Source organism: Vicia villosa, unplaced genomic scaffold (genome assembly GCF_029867415.1).
Source record: "Vicia villosa cultivar HV-30 ecotype Madison, WI unplaced genomic scaffold, Vvil1.0 ctg.000958F_1_1, whole genome shotgun sequence".
Taxonomy (NCBI): Eukaryota; Viridiplantae; Streptophyta; class Magnoliopsida; order Fabales; family Fabaceae; genus Vicia; species Vicia villosa.
The window spans coordinates 597,829-612,146 of record NW_026705430.1 but is presented as its reverse complement, the minus strand read 5'-3'; the positions used below and the strand labels follow the sequence as shown (position 1 = coordinate 612,146).

Sequence of the window (14,318 nt, the reverse complement as noted above, 5' to 3'; positions counted from 1 at the left end):
AGCACCCTAATCAGCAATTTCAATTAGGGGTGAGCTGTTTCCTTATTTTTTAATTTAAAACATTCATTCAGGATTGAAATGGAAGCTTCGGCATCTCTTCTCGAAGATGAATGCTACAAGAAATATGGCAAGACTGGCAAATCCTTCTATTATTCCCAAGTGGCAAGTACTATCAGGTGGTTGACAACTACAAGTTCCGACAATCTAATGAACCGACTTCATGCAGCTGATGTTTCCTCATCATTGAATGTTTTCTCTGAAGTTGAACATTCCCTCACACCGCCTCCTGCTTCAGCTCCTTGCGCAAAAGAAGAATCTAGCAATGAGGTCTCAGGCAATGCCGTGACAGAAATAATCCCATGTGACGTGCCAACGGAAAATTCTTTTAATACAAACTTGCCACCAATACCATCCTTCTCTGAATTCGTAAACAGTAGAAAAGCGAAAAGGGACCAATCAGGTGACACAAAAAAACACTCATCAAGAATAGAAAAGAAGATGAGGAAACAGTAGATTAACTCTTGCATGTACACTATTAATGTTTGAGATTTAGTTACAATATGCATCAAGTGCCAACTTTGGGGGATTTGAGAAATACTAAAGATGGTACTCTAATTTCATCTTATTGATTTTCTGTCTTATTTTTTTTATACTAATTTTGCATTTATTTTTCTTCAGATCATTGACACAGAAATTTAAATTACATGGATAGTATTCTACTAGATGTGCTTGGTCTAAACCATATATATCAATACACTTCTGAATTCTGAACAACACTAGTTTGCACTTGACAGCAGTGGGAATTTCCCAACAAAGTCGGTATTAAGACTACCTAGGTAAAGATGATCCTCAAACTCCACAGCTGAAGTTAAAAAACTAATCACCTTCCCTTCATTATCACCAAATTTTCTGATAATATTGCCTTCAGTTCCAACATTTACAACCATTGCTGACTTTGTTGCTCCATTGATCAGATTAAATAGCCTTGGAAATGAAGCTACCAAGTGTTTGGACACCTTAGAGGTGTGCACAAACCCAAGTCTCTCAGAAGTAAACTGCTGCATCAATATTGAAGAAAAACAAATCACTGTCATGCCTTATTAAGTTTAATAAATTTATTTAAATGGATTCTTAGATTAAATTTATTTTTCATGTTATTTAAGTAAATATAGTATTACTTGAACCAAAGCGATCCAAAATGAACCATCAGGAGCAAGATTGATATTGTCAGGTCCACCAGGGAGGTTTTCAATGAAGATATCAGTTTTGCCTTTGTTAATTCCTTTTAGCCAATGCCTCACACACCTAAATCTGGTTCATAAAAAAAAATAGTTTATATTTCTAGTCTAGAAATGGCAATGAACCACACTTACTCGAAAATAGTTCGAAATTCGATTCGAAAATTTAATCGTTGGACTAGGTTCATGAACCAAATGAGCTGAATATGAGCTAAAAACTAAGTCCGTTAACTAAATGAGCTGAACTTGAACTATGCATAGTTCGACTCGTTAGGCTCATGAGTCAATTCGATTATTATATATAAGATAGATTATATTATCTTTAAGAGTAGGTTTAAAGATTTGCTCTAAATCTTAGTATCATATTTTCTTTTAATCTAATGGTTTTAATTGATAATTTATATTCTCAAGTGAGTAAAATATTTCTACAAATAAAATTATCATCGTATAAATTCCAATCTTATAACTTTTATTTTATTTTTATATTTTTTATTTATAAAATATTAATTTAAAATGTCATACATATATATTATATTATATTATATTATATTATAATATATTATATATATATATATTATATATATATATATATATATATATATATATATATATATATATATATATATATATATATATATATATATATATATATATATATATATATATATATATATATATATATATATATATATATATATATATATATATATATATATATATATATATATATATATATTAAAAAATTACTTTTAAGTCCGTGAAATAAGCGAGTTGAACCTAACAAGATAAACCTAAAGAGTTGCACTGAGATGTTCGTGAACTTCTAATAAGTCGAGTTTGAGCTGAAAATAAGTTCGTGATAAACTCAAACTCGAACTCAAACTCGGCCAATTCTTAACGAGTCGAGTTTGAGATGAAAAAAAAGTTCGTCATGAACTCGAACTCGGCCAATTCTTAACGAGTCGAACTGAGCTGAGGCGAGTTCGACTCGACTCAACTCATTTCCAGCCCTATTTCTAGACATTGCAAACATCTCCAATGATAACATTTTAAGGACCCATTTTAAATTGTACAGCCAATATCAAGTGACACCTGCCTCCGTCTTCTTATACCTGTTCCGCCTTTGTAATTAAAAATTAAATTTTTTCTATTTTCACCCCTGCCTCCAATTAAATTGATTTTTCTTCGTTAATTTACAAACATATTCCCTCCGTCTCAAATTATAAGAGAAATTTACTTTTTTGATTAATTGAATATTTAATGTATATGGTCTGTATATAGATCAGATACATTAATTATTCAATGAATCAAAAAAATAAATTTCTCTTATAATTTGGGAGAGAGGGAGTAAGTTCTTAGTAAGATATAATTGAATTGAGCTCTACTTAACTCAATGAGTTCATTTTCCCCCTTCAAAATATCTTATTTAATACTTACTTTATTTGTTAATCATTTAGTTCAATCAATGTCAAATCTATTGACTGTGATCTAAATGTCTCACTTATTCCACCTTAATCAAATTTTAGAAACATTGAAAAAATTACATTAAGATAAGGTTTCAAAATTATTTGAATAAATTTTCCACTCCATCTTATCCCTTTATAATACTTTTTAGCCAGAGAAAATATTAGCTATAAATATCTTCTTACTATCATTTTCAGAGCACCTTTCCTATCAAAATGATGAATTTTCATTTTCCTTTTATTTTTCTTTCATATACATAGTTTAAATTTATGGAACTCAACATAGCAACTCATCTAGGTTAAATGTAAAACTTTATTGTCTGAATAAATTTTCCACCCCATCTTATCCCTTTATAATACTTTTTAGCCAGAGAAATTATTAGCTATAAATATTTCTTCCTATCATTTTCAAAGCACCCTTCCAATCAAAGTCATGAATTTTCATTTTCCTTTTTTCTAAAACTTTATTGTCTGATCAAGAAATGTATGAGAAATGCTAGTTTTACACTCAAACTTACACCTACACCTTGTATTATACCATAAATCAATACTTTTTATTTTTTTAATAATTTTTTCTCTTGCATTAAAATCTGTGCAAAGCTGAATGTATTGTATTTATACGGTGTAAATTGAATAGGTGTAAAAATCTGGTGTAAGTATAGCACAACTCAGAAATGTATACTTACTTCCAACTTTCGCAAACCACAACATAATCTTCATCCTTGGAAAGTGCAACACCATTTGCAAAAGCCAAGTCATCAAGAACAACAACTGTCTCATTTAACATAGGATTGTACTTCAAAAGTTTTCCATGAGGTCTTGCCTCAAGCACATCCAGATGCCAATCGTGTAAACCAAATTTTGTACTTGCAACACTGAAATATATATTTCCATCTGATGCCTCTATTACATCATCTGCAAACCTAATTAACATAACAAAAATCATAAATACAGCTTAAAAAAATAATCTCAATAAATGTCACAATCAATTATGTTAAAGTCAGATTGATGATACTTTACGTGTAAAAACTCTATTCTAAGTGTATGGACAAAATCGATGCAAAAGAAAACAAAAAGTTGAAGTAATAGTCTTGTAGTGGCTTGCATGCATCAAAACAAAACAAAACAAGATAAAAAAGTAAAACTCACAGTAATTGAGAACCATTAACTTGTGAAAGGATAACACTGAAACCATCTTCTTCTGTAACCTTAAGCAAACCCTACAGAACATAATTATATATTATTTAATCATGCATGCACCATTAATATATATATTTTTCACGCAATTCAATAGATATATACAGTACTTACCATGGTAGCATCACAGACAATGAGACCACCATCTTTTGATGTTGTGATTCCAAGCAAAGAAGAACTATCTATATGCTTCCAGTTCTCCCAGTTTCCATTCCTAACCAATCTCTTAATCCAACCGTCTCGTGTAGCTGTATACAAGATGCCTTCTTTATCCACACAAACATCTTCTGGTTGCTTCAAAAATCCTTCTCCGAGTTTAATCAAATTCTGTTCAAGAGATTACGATTAAATGATTAATATATCAGAAAACGATAATCGGTTCATGTGATTAGTGTTAATTCACGAAGTTTTCACACCTGTAATTGGTTGTTTTTGGATGAAGATACAGAAGGTGTTGGTTCAAACAAAAGAGGGTCTATGGGGGAGAAGTAGAAGACTTGAACTGTGAGAGCAAGCAAAGATGTTAGAACCAAGGTTGATGTAAGTGTTACACAATGGTTTCCCGTGGGGAGAGGATGATTATTCGTATTAGAAGCCATGCTCTTGGAGTCGTGTTGCTCTGCTATTTTATGTATCCTATACTGAATGTTATTCGATGAATTCTTATCTATCCAATTCAAAAAGTTGGATAAGGTTAAATGCTTTGAAAATAATAATTATTCGTATTTTAATAAATAATTAAATGTGTTAAATGAGATGGAATCGTGTGATTGGTTAGAGGTACACTATCCAACTTATTGTGATGGGTAGAGAAATTGTCCCCATGTTATTTATAGCATTCTCATGAATTGTTCAAATCACTTTTGCTTTTTAGTTTTCAAAAAAATATTTTTTATAAATCAGTTTTTTAAAATTAATTTGAGAAATAAAATATACAACAACTAAGTCTTATCCTACTAACTAATTGGTTACCAGGAACGTCTCAAAAATTTAGAGACCCTCTTCTAAAATTAAGAATGAGCTTCTAATAGCTAAGATCCAATTCGCCTCAAATTCACCCCACTTGACCTAAGAAATAAGAAATAAAGTCAGTCCACACAAAAAAAAAAGGTATATTTTTTTGATCTCCAATTTCACTACTCTCATCTTAAATCTTGAACTGACTAAGGTGTCAGAGTGCTAATCATGCAGGTCCATCTCGCGCCGTCGTGAAAGAGATCAGTACCACCGGTTCAAGACATCCAGTTCATCAAGTCCATCTATTTTTGGATCTAGAATGGAACAATGACGCCGTCTATGAGAAACGACTTTCGATTCCTACGATTTCCACGATTTTCAGATCCAATATCTACTTTACCAGTTCGTAACCTCCCCAGGTCACCAAATCAGAAACATTTGGAATCAAACATTGAGATCCCTCGCATTCGATCGACTCAAGTATCATTTCAACCACAATCCATCAAATTTCCAGATCTATGATTCCCTCTGGAACTTTGCTAAGTAAAAGAAAAGATCCTAGATCCAAATCTGCAATGAAATTACCAAAAAGTGAAGGCAATATTCTCGAAGATAATGCCAAAGACTCACAGTCTATCTTCCAATCTAACATTGCCGCTATCTTATGTTGTTGACATGATACTTACCGTGATGACGCCGAAGATACGACGAGTTCATAGCTAATGACCAATGTAGATCCGGTACTGGAGTGCTTCCTATAGGTACCAAAAGATCTTTGACCGGTGGAAGAGACCTTCTCAGACCAAATCCAATATGTCATGATGGAGCATGCCGACCCTACTACATTTTTTCCTTATCGCTTGCTTCAGTTCTTACCAGAAGAGCATGTGATTTCAGTGTCGAACTTCTAGCAATCTTCCTCTTATATATGACTCTGGGGCCCTGCTTCAAGAAATAGAGACGCCAGGGAAAAAATACGATCGAAGAGCAAGAACACTAACAAACTATAGCCTCAGGCCGCCCGATAAGTGTAGTGGTTTCCACTGGGGCCAGAGTCTAGGTGAGGTGGCTTGTAAGCAAAATTCTCCCAACATTATCACCTTGCCCGGAGTAGCCGACTACCAAATCCTCATGATCATACCAGTAAAGTAAACGGGACCCCTAGACTATGGCAACAAGGAAACCAAGTCTTCCTCAAAGACACATTCGATCAGAAATCATCTCTGGTCCTCCACCCAGCATCGCCGATCCTTAGAAAGATTACTAGATGAAGAGAGAGTTGGTCATACTTCTTTCGTATCGGTCTAGGGAGCTTCTCAAGGGACTTCAACTTCGTCCGATCATACTCTCGACCCTAAGAGATCCGACCATGGCCCCAGAGGTCAGCTAAATTAGTGTTATAATTGAAGATTTATTTATCTTAGTTATCTAGTTATTTTATTGTCTCGCTGCAACAAATTTACTTCATTATGAATGAAAATACTTGTCTATTATTTTTCATCTATTGCACTTTTTTATGTTTACCTCTCTTTAAGATTCTATGGGCGAGGAGATAAAGATTACACACACTTTTGCATGTTCGATACATAATACACACATTTCTACGTATCTGATACGAGTTAAACACATTTCTCGCATGATTGTGTGTCTATATAAAATACACGCATTTTTGTGTATTTGATATGACTCAAACACATTTCTTGCATGATTACGTGTCTGATACAAAATATATGCATTTCTACATATCTGGTACGGATTAAACATATTTTTGCGTGGCTGGTGGATCCCCTTTTAGATCTAGCCAATCCAAGGCATAGGTAGTGGATTCTGGAGACGTCTACGTCGATCAGAGCCAAGCCTCATAAGTATGGACAAAGATCCTACCCTTGGTGTAACACGGTGGGAGAACTGACTTTTAAAAATGTTGCGGATAGCAAGAGTCGTCACCGACTTTTATTTTATCCAATATAAAAAAGGCTAAAAGAACAGGAAAAGACCTTTTAAAAAGATTTTGAGTTCGGGGGGTAGGTTATACAAAGGGAAGGAGTAAGCACCCTTTGTATCCATGGTTATCCGTGAGCTCTTAATTGCTTAGCTCACTTTGTTTGAATTGTTTGAAAAGAGTGTCGTGTGTGAATAGGAAAAAGACAAGGACTTTAGCTTGTAAATAAGCGTGGCCTTTTTGAATTGATTCTTTGAAAAGAAGTGGAAAAAGATTTTGAAGTTTGAATAGTGAGTAAGCAATTTAAAGCACCTACCCTAAGTTTGTCTTTCTTGTTCTTTAAGTATTTCATTTGAAAGGGCTATCCATACCATAAAGATGGAAGGTAGTCCTTTCATTGGATTTAAAAAGGGTCATCGAGGAAATGTCGTTCACCATAAAACTGTCCCTACCATGTAGAGGTAGGTAGTCTATAGAGAAGGATAGAATAGTCATTATTCTTTAGGCAACCAACGAGGATACCTAAGCAATTGGGACAAATCATCATTTACCGAGGCAACATCGAGGGACAAGATCATTTTTTATCGTAGGGAACTTCGAAGGGACTATGATCTTATGATGATGAACTGAGAGTAACATTTGCTTTAGGTATCCTCGAATTCGGGGGACTTGACTATTTTTTAATCGAAAGGCAACAGGCAACAAGAGGGATTACCTTAAAGGTGTGTGTGCACCAATCATGTGATTGTATTCAGATATTTATCTTGAATTAGTGAGTTACGTTCAATTAATTATCTTGCACTCCCTATTTACTAACCGTGCAGTTAATAGTATACAGAAATTTAAAACAGTTTATGGGTGTGGAAAGTAAAATGCGGAAAGTATAAAGTCCTAATTACTATTACATAAAAAAAAAACCTTGCGACCTATACACATTTTCTAGAATTTAAATGGCAGAAAATAAATAAATTAAAATAAAGGCAAATAATTTAAATAAATAAATAATAAAATCGAAATTTAAATGAAATAGACAATTAAAATTAAAGGCATGCGACAATCAAGGGAGTATGAGGTGAGAAGAGAATCGCGCTTGAAGAAATTCAATGTTTGATTACAAAGGGGTAAACCTATACCTACGGTTAATGGGCAACACCTACCTTAAGGTTTTTAGGGTTATCTATGGTTTGTGAAGTTGAAGACTAAACCTAATTGTAAACCTAAAATTAAAATCTAAACCTATTAAAAAATTAATTCTAATTATTTAACCTAAAAATTAGACTAATCCTGATTAAATTAATCCTAATTATTTAACCTATTTTTAATTAGTTAACCCTAATTTAAATTAATTATCCTAATTTAATTAATTAACCTAAATTAAATTATTTAACTATTTAACCTAAGATCAATTACTAAATTATTAAACTAAAATAATTAACTAAATTAATTTTATTAAATCAAAACTCTAAAAAATTAAAATTTTCTAAATAAAAAAAAAACTATGTGACAAAAAAACAAAACAAAATTAAAAAAAAAACAACAAACAACAAGAAAAGAAGGAAAGAAAGACCAGGCATGGATCCTGTGTTGCATGCTGGTGAGAGTCTATGGTGGAATAGCGCTCCCGGGCCTTCAGATCTGGTGAAGGATGAATCCAATGGTTGACAGGGGAAGGTGCATTGTAACGCCCAGAAAAATAAGTATATGCTGAATTTGGACGTTTGTGACGTTTATTGGAATTTTACCGTTTTTGGAGTCGTTTCAGTCGGTATTAGTTCGGGATGGCGGACTAATATTTAATTGAAGGTTTTCATATTTTTGGTACTAGAAATATCATTAAGGTAATATTCCGCGTTTTTGGGCGTTTGAACGATTTTTGAGCGTAGGGGCATTTTGGTCATTTCCGCGGGATAGATATTTTCTTTATAAGAAAGAAATATTGTGAGAAGGGAAAGGGATGGAAAGAAAAAGGAAAGAAAGAAAGAGAAGAGAGGAAGAAGAAGAGCAAAGGGGAAAAACAAGAGAAAAAGGAGGATTCTCAACCGAATCGAGTTCCGATCGTTGCTATAGCAAGGTAAGGGGGTGAATCTAATTTATCTTGGATGTATGATTCTTATAGTCTTGTTCTTGTTCTTGTTCTTCTTGTTCCAATTTCCACAATTTTCTTGTGTGGTCCTTGTTTGATCTAAGTTTGTTTGAGAATGACTGTATGATGATTAAATGATATCCTTGTTGTGTTATGGTGATTGATCATGTTTGTTTTCCTTTTCCATGGCTTGATTGAGTTTGAATAAAATGTTAGGTTTTGAGATAGATTGATGAATCAACCATGAAAAGTTTGATGTTAGGTCGTTTCTATGGTTTGTATGTGTTGTATTGGTGTTATAATGATGTTTGGGAGTGGTTTTGGTGGGTATAAGGGGCCTGAAACTGTTCTGGTTCGTTCTGGTTTTTTCTGGGTTTACGCAGGTCCGCTGAGCGGAGGGGGGTCCGCTGAGCGGAGGTCCTGTTGCAGAAAATTCTCTGCGAAGGTCCGCTGAGCGGAGCTGAAGCGGACAACAGCTTTTTCTGTTTTTCCAAAACTTTGAAACTTCGTAACTCTTGAACCGTAACTCCAATTTTGTCGCCGTTCGAAGCGTTGGAAAGCTAACGCAATGAACTATACTATGATTTAATGAAATGATTCATAGGATGTAGTATACTATTATTTTTATTAGGATTTAGTGATAGAACTATGTAGGGTTAACTTATGAAGTATGTTTATGTTATCCAAACTTTGGAACCTTGTAACTTTTGATCCGTAGCTCCGTTTCGTACGCCGTTCGAAGTGTTAGGAAGCTAGTTGGATGTTCTATATGATAGTATAGGCTTGGTTAGCTTGTTATTAATTGGTTATGAGGGTTGTTGATGAAAACACATAATTGTTTATATGCGCGATATGATTGGTAAATAATCATAGTGCTTAGTTGTAATTGTTAATGATGTAGGATGTAGTAGTGGTTGGTTGATTTTTATAAATGGTTTTGTGAACTAGTGCATGATAAATCATGATGATTTGTTGTGTGAATGTTATCGTATTGGTACGAGGTATGTGATTAGTTGTCGATAACATGAGGTCATGTTCATATGTGTTATGTATTAATGAATGTTCATTCTTAATATGTGACAATGTTTGGTTGTTTGTTATTAACATGATGTGTGGCCTTATGGCAAGTAATTGTTATTATGAGAATGATGTATTATCATTGTTGAATTGTTGTTATTACAACTTGTTGATGATGTATTGATGGAGTTGTGGGCCAATTGTCCAATATTAATTTAATGTGATGCAATTATGCGATCATTTATGCCGATGTGGCTAGTATGTTTTGACGATGAATGTGTGCTGTGTGCTTATTAATGCCTGTGTGGTAATTATGGTGTGATGTGATTGATAACGATGTTATTAATTGGTGATGTATCCTTTTGGATAGAATATAAACGATGTAACGTGAGTGTATGATCGTGTTATATTGTTGATGATGTTGTTGTCGTGTAAAAGAGTCTTATATTTGCACAGCATAACATTTCAATACGTTAATGGCGGAATGCTGTTAACAGATGGCCTGCGGGCATGGTTACCAGTAGGGGCTTAATGCTCGGTAACGGAATGAGCCTTATTGGCAAGAGGTCATCAGTGGGAGCTGCGTGCTCGATGACGACAGCCTGCGGGCTTCCTGAGTGGAATAAAGTCCCAGCATAATGCTTGGCAGGTGTATTTGTCATAATGACAAGGAGGAGTTTTACTCCGGATTTGGTACCACATGCATATGCATAGTCGAGTCTCATTCATCATCGTCAGTCCTTATAATTTATGTTACCATTCATTTGTCGCATTACTTATATATTGTTGTGGTTGACTTAGTGGATTACTTTGTTGTATGATTCTTGATGATACTTGTTGGCATTACTATAATTGTCATGCTTTCATTATGAATTATATTCTCACCCTTCTGCTGATTTGATGCTTGAGTGGCATCCTGCAGATTAGCCGCTTTGGGAGTCTTTTGGAAGAGGTAGTTCTCCAGTTGGTCTTGTCGGTCGCTCTGATACGTAACACCGGGGAGTCGGGAGTCTGTTGTTATTTATTTGTATATGACTCTTTGAACATGTATATGTGATGATGTGCTGATGTGTATAGTAAACGCTTTATTTTGGAAAACTCCTCTTTGAGAGCGAGAGCTATATGTATATAAATATGTTCACATCTTCCGTGTGTTATGTATCATGTTATTGGCAGGTGTGTATGCTTTTGGCATCGCTGATGCCCGTTTGTTTTTCTAGGTGTTTGTTTGGTTACTTAGTGTAACATCCTAATTGTGTTGTATGAAATTTTAAATACTCTGATATTTTCTTGCCTAAATGCTTTGGGTAGAATTGGGGTGTTACATTAGTGGTATCAGAGCAGGTCGGTCTGTCTGGCCAGTGTTGTCTAATGTGTTTAATTCCTCAGTACGTGATAAGTGTGTGGAGCACTGTCAGTACTTGTTGTGCCTCTAGTCGGTTGTGTGCAGGAATGGTTTGAAGCTAAGTGGGGGAGAAGATATGCTTCTCGGATATGTTCCAGTTGCAAGATGTTAGTATGCTATTGAGGGCAGCAGTACTAGTGTTGTTGGAATTTGTTGTTTTCTGAAGTAAAGGCGACTTGGACTTAAGACTTCGGTTGTTAATCGAGTTGGAGTGTCTTGGAGTAGATTTTGTTATTTCTAAGGAATGTAATTTAGAGAGTTGTGATGCTCTAACGCTACTGATGGACTGTGAAGTTGTTGTTTGAGTAGCCTTGTGTGAGGTGTCTTTGTTGGATCAGTGATTTAGGAAAGTTTTGTGGTAGACTTTGTTGTAGGAGTTATTGACGTTGTTGGAAACGTTTTGGAACTCGAGTAAGAATTAGGAGTATGAAGAGATGAGTAGGATCTCAGGTATTTTGTTTTGAGATATTGGTTAGAAGTGTCTTGGTACGTAGCTGCAAGACGTCGGTGTTAGCTGGTTCAGATAATCTTGGGAGATTTATGAATTATGGAATCATAGTGCTTCTGTGCTATGAGCAAAAGTTGGAAAAGAATATTATTAATGTTAGTACTGATAGTTTATACTCTATTATGATTGTCGGCTACCTATTGACAAATTGAGGACTTGATCACCCTTAATCTCTTGTTGATAGTAGACGGGATCGTATTGGACGTGATAGGCTTATCTGACTAGTTTGATAATATTGGAAGTGAATGAGTCAGTGCAAGGTGGTACGACGTTGTTTATGTTGTCGACGATTTTAGATGTCCTTGAGAAAGAGCAATTGTGGGAATTGCGGATAGTTGTGCATTTGTATAAGTGTTTCTTGAAGGTTTCATTGATTCATCGTCGAAAAGAGGAATTTTGTCTTGGAGTTCTATTTTGACGGATTTAGTTCCTAGAACTATTGTTGTGTCGAGGGTTCCGTATCGGATGCCAACTTCTGAGTTGAAAGAGTTGAGGAGTCGACTTAAGGATTTCCTGAGAAGAGGTTTGTTCGTTCGAGTGTGTCGCCGTAGGGTGCATGTGTTTTGTTGGTTAAGAAGGAAGGTTCTACGAGGCTTTGTGTCGATTTTAGACAATTAAGGAAAAGTATCCACTTTCGAGGATTGATATTTTGATGGATCGGGTTGGTTTGAGCTTGTTTGTTTTGCAAGTTTGATTTGAGGTATGGGTATCATCAGTGTGAAGATGATCATGCTAAGTACTTGAGAATTGTTTTGTCCGTGTTGGGAAGAAGAAGTTGTTTGCTAAGTCTCCTTATGTGAGTTTTTGGTCGAGTGAAGTGAATGTTCAAGGGGTAAGTGGTGGTTTATGCTTTTATGCAAGTTAAGATTTTTGAAAGGATTTATCTGTCACAAAATTTAGAGTTGGCAGTTGTTATTTCTGTTTGGGAAACTTGAAGGCACTAATTATTCGGATCGAGATTTGTGTGTGTACGTGACTACAAGAGTTTGAAGTATTCGTTTGATCAGAACGAGTTGAATATGAGAAACCATTGCATACGTCTATGTTGATGATTCGAGTATGGTGATTGTTGAAACAGTTGTGAGATTTGAGTTTGGTTCGTAAAGCGACTTCTTCAAGTGTTGAGCTTTTTATGTGAAAGCTTACTTATGGTATTCTTGATGAGATTAGAAAAGGTCAGAAATCGGATTTGAATGGGTTGATAAGATGACATTTATTAGTCAAAGATAAAGATGGTGATCTTCGGATTGATAAGAGCAATGTCATGGGATGTCATGATCGAGGTTGTATTCCTAATGTTTGGATTTGAAAAGAGGACTTTGGATGAGGTGCGTCGTAGTGATTTGAGTATTCATCCTGACGTACTAAGATATATCAAGATTTGAGAAGGTCATTTTTAGTGGCAAGGTAATGAAGAAGGATATGAAGGGATTTGTTTATTTGTGTTTGACTTGTCAGGAGTCGTCTGGTTTCATGTAGCTGTTATCCATTCCTGAGTAGAAGTGGAATAGCATTTCTATGGATTTTGTTTCTGGTTTGCCGAGGACGTCGAGTAATTGTGAGGCGATTTGGGTCATTGTGGATATATTGACGAAAATTGTTCACGTTATTTCGATAAGAATGGATTAACCGATGGAAGTACTGGCGAGTGGTATGTTGATAAAGTTGTTTGTTGGTTTGTTTGTTTGCATGGTGTTTCAAAAGGTATTGTTCAGATTGAGATCCGAGGTTTATTTTTGAAATTTTGATAGGGTTCACAAAGTACTTTAGGTACGAAGTTGCGTTGAGTTTGGCGTCTCGTCCTCAAGCGGATGGTCAGACTGAGAGGATGATTTGGTCACTTAAGGATCTATGAGGGCTTGTGTTGTGAAACAAGGATGTGTTTAGATTAGCTTTTTACCTTTGAATTGGATAATACAAAGACTTTTGTCTGGTGTGTAAGCTGACACAGCATATTAAGAGGTTGAGTATGATAAGAGAGAACAATAAGTTTCTGGTGAATACTAGAAGGAGCTGGAAGATGGTTATGGAATTGGTAAATCTGTTTGTTGTGGGAAATCAGAGTGCGCATCGGAAGCGTGAAATGACGCGGTTCGTATGTGCGTGTATGAATTGTTAGAGTTCAAATTATGGACAGTGGATGTGGTAGGAATTATAAGACCACCAGATGTTTTGGTTACATGTTTGACTGCTATGTCTTGGCATGGTTATTTGGATGTTGTGCGACCGGGTTGTTGTCTGTGTCTTGATTATATGTTGTGTTTTGGTTGTTTGGATTTTAGCTAGAGTGATTCTTTGTTGGTGCTGATTGTGTCGTGCATTCCGTGGCTTGATAGTTGGTTAGTCGGATGCGAGAGCGTATCCAGGTTCGTTTGTGTTTGGGATATTTCCGAGGACGGAAATCTTCTAAGTGGGGGAGAGTTGTAACGCCCGGAAAAATAAGTATATGCTGAATTTGGACGTTTGTGACGTTTATTGGAATTTTACCGTTTTTGGAGTCGTTTCAGT

The 14,318-nt window shown here is 35.1% G+C and overlaps 1 protein-coding gene across 2 annotated transcripts; it reads right to left on the bottom strand.

Moving 5' to 3' along the window:
- Positions 1-487: 487 nt before the first annotated feature.
- On the bottom strand, positions 488-4,567 carry LOC131632544 (protein STRICTOSIDINE SYNTHASE-LIKE 4-like). 2 transcript variants are annotated; one of them, XM_058903284.1, is made up of 6 exons: positions 4,315-4,567; positions 4,013-4,225; positions 3,851-3,921; positions 3,388-3,624; positions 1,179-1,311; positions 488-1,055 (listed from the first exon to the last, which is right to left on the bottom strand). In XM_058903284.1, exons 1-6 carry the CDS (start codon positions 4,495-4,497, stop codon positions 777-779), a joined length of 1,116 nt encoding a protein of 371 aa, XP_058759267.1. In that variant the 5' UTR covers positions 4,498-4,567; the 3' UTR covers positions 488-776. The 2 variants fall into 2 exon arrangements, with proteins under 2 accessions (XP_058759267.1, XP_058759266.1); XM_058903283.1 differs by having other exon boundaries at positions 488-1,058; positions 4,315-4,565.
- Between the last annotated feature and the right edge of the window lie 9,751 nt (positions 4,568-14,318).

What these genes read in the sequence shown, in the direction of transcription:
- LOC131632544 (XM_058903283.1), bottom strand. Translation starts at nt 4,497, where the DNA reads ATGGCTTCTAATACGAATAATCATCCTCTCCCCACGGGAAACCATTGT. An exon ending in GTGGTTTGCGAAAGTTGGAA is followed by an intron (nt 1,312 to 3,387) that starts GTAAGTATACAT and finishes TTTATGAACCAG; the next exon opens with ATTTAGGTGTGTGAGGCATT. An exon ending in TTTGGATCGCTTTGGTTCAA is followed by an intron (nt 1,059 to 1,178) that starts GTAATACTATAT and finishes ATATTGATGCAG; the next exon opens with CAGTTTACTTCTGAGAGACT.